The 14,803-nt window shown below is 36.4% G+C and overlaps 1 protein-coding gene across 1 annotated transcript in view; it reads left to right on the top strand.

Moving 5' to 3' along the window:
* LOC146516491 (complement C3-like) overlaps positions 1-6,060 on the top strand; it is a 33,937-nt gene extending 27,877 nt beyond the window's left edge. Inside the window, exons 38-43 of the mRNA XM_085163682.1 lie at positions 211-313; positions 588-680; positions 2,714-2,806; positions 2,882-2,965; positions 3,424-3,568; positions 5,557-6,060. Of these exons, the coding sequence (XP_085019808.1) occupies positions 211-313; positions 588-680; positions 2,714-2,806; positions 2,882-2,965; positions 3,424-3,568; positions 5,557-5,701 (663 nt within the window). The 3' untranslated portion in view covers positions 5,702-6,060. The remainder of the gene's footprint in view (positions 1-210; positions 314-587; positions 681-2,713; positions 2,807-2,881; positions 2,966-3,423; positions 3,569-5,556) is intronic.
* The last annotated feature ends 8,743 nt before the right edge of the window (positions 6,061-14,803 follow it).

Here is a 14,803-nt window from a genome sequence, read left to right on the forward strand (position 1 = left end):
GTTCGAAATATTAGCTACTTGATATACTTCAAAGAGCTATTGTGTTGATTTCTCCTCAAATTTAGGTAATTTTAATCCCATTTTCTCAAGTATGCCAGTGTTAAAGGGTCATCCCTGCCTAATTACAAAGTCTGCTGTTCAGCATGTGTGTTTCAGTTGTGTTTTGCACTATCTACACATATTTTACCTTTGTTTGACACCTCTCCACAGATTACTAGCGTACTGCCAGAGACAATCTCTTTCAGGATCCATTCAACTATGGAAGCAAGCTTCTTGCAACCGGCTGCAGTGTCCATCTATGAGTACAATAACAGTGAGTCTCTAAAATCAGACAAATATAACAAATGTCAGTTTCCAAAAACATGATGAGAATTTTATGGTTTTCTTGGTCAACAAAGACTGTAATATATATACATATATTACAGTCTTGTATGTATATATGTATGTATGTATGTATATATGCATATATATATATATATATATTTATATATATATATTTATATAGATAGATAGATAGATAGATATTGGCTGGTGTGACATCCCATGAATGAAGACAAAGTATTTTTCAACATCTTCTTTTCTTGCAGAGAAACCTTGTGTGAAATTCTATCACCCTGAACGGAAAGATGCAGAACTATTGAGGCTGTGTACAGGAAGAAAGGAATGTGTATGTGCAGAAGGTAAAGAATATTACCACACAATCTACTTATATATTTATTCTGTTTGAATTTATTCTGTTTGAAACTTAAAGAAACAGTCAGTGACAAAAGACATTAACACTTACATTGAAAGATGCAACCTTAACTGATGGTTTGTGTGTAGCAGAGCATCACATGCTGGAGACAACAGAATAGTAGCTACTAATTTCTTTTAATCTTTTGTCAATCACAACAAATTGGAGGGCATGTGGACAACCATACAGTCTCACATCCTCCTCTGCTTATAAACTATACAATACTTTATCGTAATCAGAGCTTTGAATACTCATATATTTAGAAAGTAGCATGCTTGCATAATATTTTTGTGCTCTCAAGTATTTTTTAAATTACATGTATCTTATATGTAATTTAAAAAATACTTGATACTGTAAAAGATATGCATCTTTTACAGTCAAATCCACCAGTTGTAGGACAGTTACAGGTTTTTTTAAAATTTTGTCTTTGTACACCACCACAGTGGATTTCATATCAAACAATTACGATGTGACTAAAGTGCAGATTTTCAGCTTTAATTCAAGAAGTTTAACAGAAGTATTGTAACAACTTTTGCAGTGTTTAAGAATTAAAGACATTTTTATATCTTATCCCCATTTTAAGAGGCTCAAAAGTAATTAGACAAGTGGATTCTTTCCACGGTTAAGAAAAACTTCTTCACATTATGGCACTCATATCATTGATAGTCTACTATCAAGAGATCCCTTTGAGTAAAAACGTATGAAAACCTCTTGTTACACTCAAATTAGACTTTACCTCTAAAACAGCCTGGACAGTTCTGAAAAAAAACTGGAAAGATGAAACCAAGCTCATGATTAGAAGCATTCCAGATCATCTCTCAATCATTAACCCAATGTTATGGCATTAGCATGTATGGCTGGCAGTGGATTATGGTCACTAATATTTATTGATACGTGATTATATAAGTATTAGGATGAATTCCGAATTGTGCGAGGCTACACTATCTGTTCTAATTCAGCAAAATTCTTTAAAAATGCTTGAACAGTAGGGCTGGGTATCCACACTAATTTTTATAACTGATTCGATTCAGATTCACTAGGTCCCAATTCGGTTTGATCCGATTTGATTGGTTCGATTTGATTCCATTTCATTGTGACTCTTTCAGTCAGAAATATTATACTTCTGATCATTTATCAGTACATATCTATATTTTTATATCAATGTATAAAAACAAAGTTGACACTTGTGGGACTTCAACAGAGGTGTAAGCATCACAGCAGATGCCTTTGTGTCAAAGTAACTGAGGATAAAACACAGAAACACAGGAAAGGAGTTTTTCCTGGCCTGGCCTGGCTTTTTATAGCGGATAACCTGTCTTGAAAATATTCTGCAGTCAATCAAAAATTGAAGAAAACCATGAATCAAGTTACAAAGGGTTTTTTTTTGTTTTTTTTTACAGAAATTAGTTTTCCAATTTGGCATAATCTGTGAAAGCTTAAATTTCTTCGGTATCAATCAGATCAGAGGTGGCAAAAAGATGTAAATGTCCAGAACTTCAGGGAACTGTCTAACAAAATAGTGGTGTCCATTGCATGTAGACAATAAGAATGGGCTACATGTATCACATTAGAATGATAAGAAATATTTAACCTGTCAGAGATGATTAGAAGTGATGATTATTAAATGTCCAACTCTTCTACATATGTCACAGTAACTTCTGAATAAAAAACGAGTCATAAACAAATGAGTGAACAATGAAACAAAATACAGAAAAAGTTATAACTTTTATATTTTATAACTTTTAACGACAACAAAAACAATAATAATGATATTAATAACAACAATAAGGATATTAATGATAATGATAATATTAATGATACAATTTGTTGGTGCCTTTTACAACACTCATCTTACATAATTACAATGTTGAAAGAAAATCAACATCTAGGAATAATATGAACAGCTGAACGCATTCACATCTTCTCAGTCATTTGAGTCATCGCTTGTGAATTTACCTTGGACCAATGCTGTATTTCCAGAGAATTGCAGTTTTCAGAGAAAGAATGAAGTCAGCAATGAAGATCGCATTGCAAAGGCCTGTGAAGTTGCACAGGATGGCAGTATAGATTTTGGTAAGAGAGATTTGTTAATGAAAAAGTGAGAAAACAAGCAAATGGTTTAACAATCCACAACTTGCTTCTTCTCAGTTTACAAAGTGAGAGTGGAAGAGTTGGAACCCTATTGGTCCACTGACTTTTACAAAGTGCAAATTCTTGAAGTCATCAAGGAAGGTGGGTGTTAATTTCCTTTTTCTTTAATGACTTTCTATTAAGCTATGCGGTTCATAGGTAGACATAAAGCTTATATATACATATATATATGTGTGTGTGTGTGTGTGTGTGTGTGTGTGTGTGTGTGTGTGTGTGTGTGTGTGTGTGTGTGTGTGTGTATATATATATAAAACACCCAGCACGCCCCTGCGGGCGGTTTATCCTTCAAGCTCGGGTCCTCTACCAGAGGCCTGGGAGCTTGAGGGTCCTGCGCAGTATATATATATATATATATGGGTGTGGGTGTGTGTGTGTGTGTGTGTGTGTATGTATATATATATATATATATATATATATATATATATATATATATATATATATATACATATATGTAAATTTCATAGATTGCATTTCTTCTCAGTAAAAGAAATTTCAGGAAAAAAAACTTTTTTTTCTTCTACTTTGTCTTCTAATTGCAGGAAATACCGATGTTGGTCCAGAAGGTCAACCACGCACATTCCTTAGCTCTCAGCACTGCAGAGAGGCTCAGGGTCTAACAGCAAGTAAAACCTACCTTATCATGGGCACATCCAAAGACATTTACAAAGATGATGAAAAAAGAATGTGAGTTTTTATATATGTGCATGTGTGTGGATCTTGTGCATTTCTTCTTTTTTTTAAAAAACAAAACCAAAAAAACTTTTATTGAGAAAGTACATTAGACAATAGCAGTAGTATGACTTTCTATATTGCTTTTGCTTTCACATTTTTTAACTTTTAGTTTTAAGAACAGAGAAAAAACAAATAAAAAACAAAACAAACAAACAAACAAACAAAAACCTGTTGGAACTTGGGTGTGGGGTAGCAGGGTAGCCAAGTTACCATCACAATATTAGCATGAGTATTTGAATCAGTGCAAGAGCATAAAAAGTGGCAAGTTTCATAGAAAATTACACTTCACAGGCTCAACATATTCTGTCCACTTAGACCAGGGGTGTCCAACTCCAGGCCTCAAGGGCTGGTGTCCTGTAGGTTTTAAATGTGTCCTTGATCCAACACAGCTGACTTAAATGGCTAAATTATCTCCTCAACATTCTTGGGTTGTGTTCCAATTCAGGGTCTGCACGCTTGAAGTATGCGCATTACGCGTACTACGTATGGTGCGTACTATAAGTACAAGAAGTGCGGAAGTGAGAGGCTTGTGAAATGGGACGGTCTAGCCTTCGTCGCGCTGTTCAGGTTAACTAGCAACCATGATACTAACCGCGAGAAATGTTACATACAGCTTTGTTTGACAGAAATGAAGGAGAAAAAATGTTTTGTTGGTCATTTATGTTTGTCATGACATCACTTTGATCTGAGGCTGAGACCACAGGACTGTAAAACATGATTGTTGGGCTTCATTTCTGTACTAAACAGTCATTTTAAGATTAGTTAGTAAATAACAATTAGCTAATGTTGGTCATGAGACTAAGATCATCTCACTGTGGTAATGTAAATATAATATGGACAATATTATAGTATTGTCAGATTATTATGATACACACACACACACACACACACACATATATATATATATATATATATATATATATATAAACAGACTTCTGCTAAATGATCTAACAATTTCTCTTCCAAGTGAAAATCCAACTTGATTTTTTCAGGTAGGACGATATACTATTTATTTTCCCTCTAATCAGTGCCTTCAGTGTGCAACATAATATTCCCTGTGACACCTCCTCATTCTCGTTATGATCTGATTAAATCTCTATTTCTTTTTTCAAACTCTCTTTAGCATATGGGTCATTTAGAATGTTTGTGTTCAACCTCCATAAGGTAGATCTATTTTTCCTGTTCAGGCAGATGTCATCATAAACAGAATTATGATCTGAAATGGTACAGGGACCTATTTCACATCACCACTGATGTTGATTGACACCAGTTTCGTTAACCTGCTACTCATCTAAGTTGCAGCCCCTGTAGTTATTATACACAGTTTGATGGGCTCCCCGCTCACCCTTGTAAACACTGAGCATAGAACACATAAAAAAGATAACATCAAAGAGGACCAAAAATCAAACTAAGGTCCTAACTTCCAAGGTAAAGGTCTCTGAGATGGACCCTGCTTCACCTCCAAAGGCAGCATCTTCATCAGTCTGTGAAGGAGGTCCTTGATGGCTAAGGTCTCACCATAGAAACTACCTCTGAGAAAACCTACTTATTTATTTATTTTGCACCATAAACCGAATATAATAGTCTCAAGTATTGAAAACAGAGTGGGTAAACCTCAATTTCCTGAGGATGAAGGCGCTCTCCTCCTGAAGGCTCTGAGTTTTTCTTTGTAACCAGGGTCCCGCTTCTTGTTTGCCACGCCACTCCCTGGTTCTTTGCCCACCAAACTGAATTAAACTAAAGCCAATTTGCACCAATCCTTTCCTGTATTGTATGAAATAAATCCCAAACAAACAAGCAAGGTAGATTTAAGGTTCAATCAAATGTTATCATGTTGCTGCTCATAGTGTTACAATACATATGATCTTTCTGACTTTTTAAACTTGCCTGTGTGAAGACCCAATGTTTTTGGTTTTTTCCTCTCACTTTGCTTTGCTCAGATACCAGTATGTGCTTGCTGAGAGAACTTGGATTGAGTACTGGCCCACAACTGCCGAGTGCCAGACTAGTGAATATCGTTCTACCTGTGTGGGAATAGAGGACTTGGTCCAGATATACAAAATCCATGGATGTCCAAAGAAGTGAACCTGAGAACTACATAGAATTCTACTTTTTGTTTTGAATTTACAAAATTTACAATTCTGATTTGGGATGCAAAAGTCGTAATATTGCAACAGAACTGTCAATTAAAATGTCCATATGTGTGCTAATTGAAAGTAGAATTTAAGTTAAATACAGGTCAGTATGGATTAATGGGATAAAGCAATGCAATAAACATGATAAACTGAAAAAACAAACCTTACCTAATAATATCATCTTCAGCTCTTTAGATGCTAGTGTAATAAGTAGTTCTACTAGCACATGCTACCTTTGTTAACAATACTGAATTTTGCTTCTTTATTTTCTCTCAAGCAGTTAATAAACATAAGCTTGATATGAAATGATGTTCGTTGTTTGAGTTAACAATGTGCTACCTATTGATTTTACACAGTCCATATTCATGCAGATCTTGCATTCTTGCAATGAGTTGTGCACCTACCCTTACAAAATAACACATTCAAAACATTGTCTGTTTTTATTACATCAGGAATAGGATCATCACATTATAATGATATGTCTTTGCGATGGTTATTAATATTTTTTTTCTGTAATGATTGAAATTTTATTTTTGAAGACATTCATGAAGTCATTACTACTTAAGGTTAAAGGAATACTTTGCTCAACAGCAATTTGACTAAGAGAAAATTAGGGTTGTTCCTATTTTGTTCAATGAGTGTGAACAGCAAGATATTTGAGCTTTTCAAACTTGATTTTAAACATTTTGAGAGAAGTCAGTTGAGTCAAGAGCAAATTAAATGCTGTGCTAAGGCTGTCATTCTCAGTATCTACATGGATGTGAAAATCATCAACAATAATTATTTTATCTGAGTTCAGCAATAAACTTTCTAAGAAATCAGATAGAAAATCTGAGTAAGGACCAGGTGGACAATATGTAACAACAAATAAAGCTGGTTTGTGAATTTTCCAGTTAGGGTGTATAAGGCTAAGGTACAGGCTTTCAAATTAATTCAAACTCTGTTTGGGTCTTTGGTTAATCAATAAGCCAGAGTCGAAGACTGCTGCAACACCTCCTTTTCAAGAAGAGCTTAGAGGATTATGAAAGCTAGTATTACTTGAGGGTGTCGAGGCTGTGGACAGCAGGGCAGACACCCAAACTTTATTCCTGTACTCCACAGACGCAACAGAGACATTGGCAACAAAGTCTCTCCCGTCAGGTCCGATCGAGCTGGACAGCAAGGATACATTAGACTCCCTCTGGGTGGCAGTGTAAAGCAAAGTTGAAAAAATCACTGGCATGATCAGGTTGCCTCAGGTCATTGGTGCTTCACTCTAGGAGGCAGAGCACGAATTATGTTCCCTAATGTCCAGTTCATTCTTTCACAAGAGCTATTGCCTATAAAATGGTACAGGATTTATGGACACCTGCCATGGTGAACAACTCAGCAATCAGGAACTTGTTTGAAACTTAATTGAACACCTAAGCAGCTTGAGTGTTTCAACTGGGTCCTTAAGATGTTATCTCCTTGATGGTCGACAGTTTCTATGCAAAAACAAGATCAGCTGACTAAAAACACTACAGTTTTGCTGACTCTCCACCAACAAATCACGAGGAAGCACCTCGAAACCATTGCACCCAGGTACCGGCACAGTGTGAGAAAACTGGGGCAGCAAATGAGCATGGGGGACACATCCTAGAATCAATCTGAACATGTGGATCCAAAGGATCTTTGTGTGTCCACAAAGAGTGAACTGGTGGCCTCTTAGCCAGTAGTGAACTTATCAAACAGCCCACTTCAAAGTAGAAAATTCCAACGGGTGTGCTGGGTACTTGAACTCTACATAGGTGAGGTACTTGCTCACAAATCCAATTGGTCTTACATTAGATCAACCAACGTGGACTTGTGGATAGCACAGCACCAAGACCATTACTTGATCCATCTACTGAGAGTAGAAAGGACTCGCTGAAGTTTGGATGGGCAAAAATGACCTGTTCCAGCAAGGCTTGCTTCAGCAAAAAGAAGGTCTGCCTGCATCTGTCTAATCATCAGTGTTCAGCTTCCTGTGAACCTGATGGTGTTTGTGCCCCTCCCCATGGGGGCTCTTGTCACCCACTGTCAGTCTAAACAGTTTGGCAATGGAGGAGCAGTTCTCATTGAACTGTTGTACAACACAGTCCATAGCAAGCGAAGAGCAGATTTTTCTCTGTGAGGGATGTCGTGGAACTTTTTAAATAAAATGCAACACTTATGAGCGTCTTTGAAGTGAAATTTATATCACACTGCAGCAGGAGAGAAAACAGTCAGGTCAGATGCTGAAAATACAAGTGGCATTCGCTCCTTATATACAAAGTGAGAAACAAAGAACATTTCCCCACTCTTACAGCTCAGCAACTTTCCCCCAGAGAGAGAGAGTTAAAATCTCTCTTAACAGTCACATGAAGATGTATCTCCTGAATCCTTTCCCAAGGGGGCTCTCTCCTGCTTAAGGGTTAGAGAGGGATCTCACTATCCGTCTAACGTCTCTACCGTCTAATGGTGTCTGGGTGTGCCAGTCTATCCCTAACTACTCTACAATACTTAACTGTGTGGAATAAAGTATAAAACACATATATTGTGCTATCCTTTATATATAACTATTACCTCATACATAGTATTGTCAGAACACGTGATCAATGCATAACTGAAAAAGGAATTTTCATTAAAGGGAATACTAGTGTCTTGTTCCATAAGGTCAGATGCAATGGCTTTAACCGTGTCAGGGCCTGACCTTATATCCCCAGCACTCATGACACATCCCAGAAACTTCACTGATCTTTGCAGGAAATCATGTTTCTTTGGGGAAAGCTTGCGGTTGTAGGCTTAAGTCGCTGAAATACCATCTCCAACCTTTGTAATGCCAGATCTTCTGTCGGGGCAAACACCAGGACATCATCCAGATAGCATAACTGAGCATCATTCTCATGAATGTGGCAGGGTTATTGCACAATCGTCGAGGCATCCGATTATATTTATATAATCCGAATGGGGATGTGAAAGCTGTGTACTTGTCTTCATCATGTACTTCTACATTACAGTACCCAGAAGTGTGGTCCATGCAGATACTGAAGTGGCACATAGCCCAGGTAGCTACCACAACTGAAACAAGGTAGTTGCAGTAGGCTAACATTAGTTTTTAAAAAAGAACTTACTTCCAGATGTTTGTTTAGGTTGGAGTCTTTTGATGCCGAGAGCAAGTTGGTTGCTGGCAAACATTTTACAGTTTAGAGTAAAATGTCAGTCATCTATATTTAATCTCTGTAATATTCTAGATATTTATAATTGAGCTATTATAGGTTAGGGCTATTTCTTTAAAAAAAAAACAACCTTTGTAATATATTGTAGTATTTAATTTAGCTTAATGTTCTTATTGTGTTCGAGCAACTGTAACTGTTTGATACTGTAACTGTTTGGTACTGCTGACCATTACATTTTATTACAGTGATTAGAACATGCTGTATTAAAGGTAAAGCACTGCAGTGGTTTGAATCATCCCTATCTAATCGACTCCAATTTGTTTAGACAAATGGAGAGTCCTCTTCACACACTAAGGTTAAATATGGGGTTCCACAGGGTTCCGTGCTAGGGCACCGCAAACCAATGGGCCAACATGAAAATTCCCCAGGGAAAGGGACAGGCCAGATGGTGGAGTCAAACTCTGAACTTTCTTGTTACAAGGCAACAGTGCTAAGTGCTATGCTGCTGTGCTGCAGTTCAATAATACACTAATAAATTGAACAAATTTCAATTAAATAGTAGCTTTAAAGGTAGATTTTTGTCTCTAAAGTATATGTTAGTCTTAACACAATTTAATAGACTATGTGTTAACACCTACAAAGCAGTTTAGCAGACTTTTTACACTAACTTTCCAAGTGTGTAATGATTTGTACTGTTTTGTTTAACAATATATTCACTCATGGAGAAAGTTACCTTATCATAGGTGTAGATTTAGCCGCTGTCTGACCAAAGTGTGCAGTTTTGCACAGCTGTCATGCTGCCTTTGTCATTTTTTAATCAATTGTATCAAATGGCAGTGGAGTGCCATGATGCAGTGGAACAATGTAAAAGAGGGTCTTCCCAGCACATCAGACACTACAAATGAATCTGCCTGTATAACCATCAACAGGCAAAATCACAACCACTTTTCTTTTACATTGACTACCTACTATATAGAGAGAGCAATAGACAAGAATTATTTTTCATGTTCAGCACCATCAAAACAGAAGTTATGTATTTAAAATGGCATGATATGGGACCTGTAGCTTGGAGAAAAGCCACGTCCACCCTTCCACTTTGGGATATTCTACAATGATAATTTTATTTACCTAAAATAATCAATGTAAGGGAAACAGTGTTTAAACAGAGTATTTAAATCACATTAAAGTACTACATTATTTTAATATTAATGACCATAATTTAATGCATTTATACTATAATTATCTGATAAATTATTACTTTCTTACCATTATATGATTCATATCTGTCAAGGTGAGGGACCTCTTTCTCAAACCTGCATGACTCAGCTCAAGCTCTTCAGTAGTACAGAGAGTGCTGGTTGTTCACTAAATATACATGAAGAATAAATGGCTTACAGGTTCTAGCCTTTCCTGGTTACAGTTGTAAGGGGGTAAAAGCTTTGTTTTTCCTTTTTGTTTGGCAAAGAAACCTGAAAATGACCTGCATGTGATAGGTAAACATCAATGTTTGGACATTATAGCATACTATTCTATAAAACAGGTAATTAATATGTAACAATAAATACCAAGCTGTAACGCCTCCTCTTGAACTGATGATTTAATATCTGTGCTTGTACATTTCTGTGTTCATTAATGGGAACTGAAGTTTGTTCGACTTGTTTGACTGTTGAATACTTTGTTTTAGGACATATATCAGATCTTGAGCAGTAGCCTTCACACTGATCACACAAAGTTTGAAGGGTGGGTGGTGTTAGGGAAGGGGAAGCATCACAAGAGAGAGGGGCTGTCTCACACAAACTGGCCTACAATAACTTACAGTCCTTTTTAAAACTGCCATGCAAGAGTCATGCAGAGTCACTGGAAAAGACGTACGTGCAATTTAACGAGTTCCACCTGAATTCGAGACAGTATGCTATAGATTTAGCTAACAGAAGCTTGGGATGGATCTGACAAATCATGCTGAATTCAAATTATTATGGAAAATTACATAGGATTTACTGTCCTTCTATTACACCCACCAAAAAACACACAAAAACACACACACACAAAAAAGTAAAGAAGATTGTGTTAGAAAAAACAACATCTTTGCTTGAAGCTATAATTTTTAATTTCTGTATGTTATCTTGTGGGGGTTGGGGGATAGTATCAAAAAACTTTGTTACTTCCTGTATCCAAGTTTCATTTTTCAGTTTCAGTTTTTATCTTTCAGTGTCATTTTTCCAATGCCAAAATCATTCTGGCTCCATACTATTCCAGGGCAAGTAGGGAAGTAAGGGTTCTGGGTAATGCAGCCTAGCCTAACCTAGCCTTTTTTTTTTCAAACACATATGCAGGTGGTTACATATGGTTAAAATAATTCAAATGCAGTAAGTATACACGTTTTTCATATAAATATAGTCTATAACTTAATTATTGTCTGTAGCCCACATAATTACAACACTTAGTTCCATAGTTACATAAAACATGTGAGTTTGATTTTATGTACTGTATAGCCTGTATAATAAATAAATATGTAGCCCAATAATAGTTCATTTACAAACACAAGTCTAACTTAAATTTCACACTGTTTTTTGTTAAAAAACAATCACATTGCTAGATGCTTAAATTACACAAAATGTCCAGAAATCTGCACTGTCATGAACAAAAATTTAAATAATTTTTCATGATTTGTTGGATTAACCCACTGAGGTCTGAAATACAACCGGCCATTTTTGACTCCTTTTGAGTTTACGTTTTGTATTTCACCCTCAAATTGTTTCATTTTATTTTTTTCCCCTTGCCTTGTTTGGTATCATTCTTTTCAGCTCACTGAATTTAATTTTATTTTTTTTTCACTGACATACTGCATTAGTTATTACTGATCTGAAATCACACCAAAGAACTTAAAATCCTAGTAGTATTTCTTACTGTAAAAAAAACCACAGACATGTTGAGTAAATTTTTATAACTTGAAATGCAAATATAAAATGTACATTTTGTAAACATAAACAATTTATCTAAAAATGCGGCCAATACACCTTTTTTTTTCATTTTGTACAACCATTTAAAAATATTACTAAAACTAAAATGAGAGAACAATCAGGTGTTGCAATAAGATGCCCTACAAATGATGTGTGCCAGTAAAAAAAAAAGTTTGTCCACCAAAATACAGAGGAGAACAGCACAGGGATAAACCTGCAGGCCAACAGGAGGTGTATCATTCCGCTGGTTTTCTACTTAGTGACAGTGTTTACGTTGCAAATGTGCCTTTGTGACATTCATTAGTGCCCTCACTGACACATAAAACAAAACCACGACTACACAACAAATCCGGTCATTGGTACTTCCTGGCTTGTGTAGTTACTAGGTAACAAAAGCTCAACACTGCCCCTAGCGTCCTGGAAGCACTTCCGTTGTGTTTTGGATTTGCATGTGTTTTGGAGTTTGCATGTGTTTTGGATTTTGTTACGTGTTTTCCGATTTGTACGTGTTTTGGAGTTTGCATGTGTTTTGGTGTTTGCATGTGTTTTGTGAGTTTGCATGTGTTTTGGATTTTGTACGTGTTTTCCGATTTGTACGTGTTTTGGAGTTTGCATGTGTTTTGGATTTTGTAAGTGTTTTGGAGTTTGTACGTGCTTTGTCTCTAGGGGCCACCGTACTTATCATTACTGTATTCTTTTAACTTGTCTTTTCACAAGCCTCTGTCTCCCGTTCCCCTCAGGGTTAGTTGTCATATTTGAAATTCCTCCACAGCTGTGAATTTCTCCGATGCTTTTAATTTACTCCTGCTCCACCTGCTGCCTCTATTTCTTCAATGAATACTGTGAAAATGTTCTTTCTTTCGAGAAAAAAATTAATAATGTAAGAAAAAAAATCTCCCCATCAGCATCTGCATTGTCAGTTCCTACTCCAGCTCAGCCTATTATTTTAAATAGTTTTTTTTTTTTTCAATGAAAGCATCCTTCTGTTCAGGTGATGATGAGATGAGATCATCATCATCATCATCATCATCATCATCATCATCATCATCATCATTTATTTATAAAGCACTTTAAAAACACACCTGGTAGACCAAAGTGCTGTACAATACAAATATAAATATAGTAATACGATTGCAGAAACCAGACATAGCAATAAAATTAATAAAAATGTCGGTTACCCATAGAGTTAAAAGCCAGGGAATAAAAATTGGTTTTTAATAAGGACTGGCACTGATGTTGGACCCTTCTCTTACTAGCAGTTACAGGCCAATCTCAAAACTGCCATTAATTACTAACATATCATTAAATATGACATTTTTTGTTTGTCAGGTGTCCTGTTTGAAGAAAACACTTGGTAGCCACTTGAATGAATGTAAATAAACACATTTACATGAGGGCAACCTGATTTAGAGGAAATAAAAATGCTCAAATTTGAAAGCTTGTGAGTTATTTAGTTCTTGTATCAGCTGTTTAGTCGTTTTATGACAAGATGGATGCTGTCATTATATTTTAGTATAGTGTTTGAGTTAAGGAGAATAAAAGAATATTTAACGTTAATTGTACCAATGTTGTTGTGTACGAAGCACAAATTAATTTAAGTTTTAAATTGTGAATTTTTGAGTACATGGTGTACTAGGTTGTAATTGCATAGAAATGTATGTTTAAGGATATAAAGAACTATATTTAATGAGTTACAGTGAAAAGAAGTGCTTGGAAATAGTAATATAAACAGAAATTTCAATGTTTCTATTAACGGAAAATATACTGTGAATAAACGGAATTTTCCGTTTTATAGCTGAAGGAAATGTCCGTAAATAGTACAGAGAGTATACTGTAAATCTACAGAATTTTCCGTTTTATCATTTACAGAAAAGTCCATCAAATTTCCGTAAAAAAACAGAAAATGTACTGGCAGAAAATTACCAGGACATTTTCCGTTTTCTACGGAATATTTTTTTTACAGTGTAGCCTTGTAGTACTGACAGGGACTAGAAGGAGAGAGCATATTTCTCCTGTTTTGCTTCCCTTCATTGGCTTCCTGTTAAATCCAGAATTGAATTCAAATCCTGCTCCTCACATACAAGGTCTTAAATAATCAGGCCCCATCTTATCTTAATGACCTTGTAGTACCATATCACCCTATTAGAGCACTTCGCTCCCGCTCTGCAGGCCTACTTGTTGTTCCTAGAGTATTTAAAAGTAGAATGGGAGGGAGAGCCTTCAGTTTTCAGGCCCCTCTTCTGTGGAACCAGCTTCCAGTTTGGATTCAGGAGACAGACACTATCTCTACTTTTAAGATTAGGCTTAAAACCTTCCTTTTTGCTAAAGCATATAGTTAGGGCTGGACCAGGTGACCCTGAATCCTCCCTTAGTTTATGCTGCAATAGATGTAGGCTGCCGGGGGATTCCCATGATGCATTGAGTTTTTCCTTTCCAGTCACCTTTCTCACTCACTATGTATTAACAGACCTCTCTGTATTGAATCGTATCTGTTATTAATCTCTGTCTCTCTTCCACAGCATGTCTTTATCCTGTCTTCCTTCTCTCACCCCAACCGGTCGCAGCAGATGGCCGCCCCTCCCTGAGCCTGGTTCTGCCGGAGGGTTTCTTCCTGTTAAAAGGGAGTTTTTCCTTCCCACTGTCGCCAAAGTGCTTGCTCATAGGGGGTCATATGACTGTTGGGCTTTTCTCTGTATCTATGAAGCGCCTTGAGGCGACATTTGTTGTGATTTGGCGCTATATAAATAAAATTGAATTGAATTGAATTGAATTAATCTCCTTATCTTAGTCTTGTCAAGTGTTATCAGACCCAGCTGTGCTTTATTCCTGTGTCCCATTCCCTGATTGTCCCTCGGTGTATTTTAGCCCTGTGTTTCTCATGTCAGTGTTGTGTCGTCCCCTCATGCTCTGTGTGTTTCCTTCTGTGCTCCTCGT

This window comes from Neolamprologus multifasciatus, chromosome 6 (assembly GCF_963576455.1).
Source record: "Neolamprologus multifasciatus chromosome 6, fNeoMul1.2, whole genome shotgun sequence".
Taxonomy (NCBI): Eukaryota; Metazoa; Chordata; class Actinopteri; order Cichliformes; family Cichlidae; genus Neolamprologus; species Neolamprologus multifasciatus.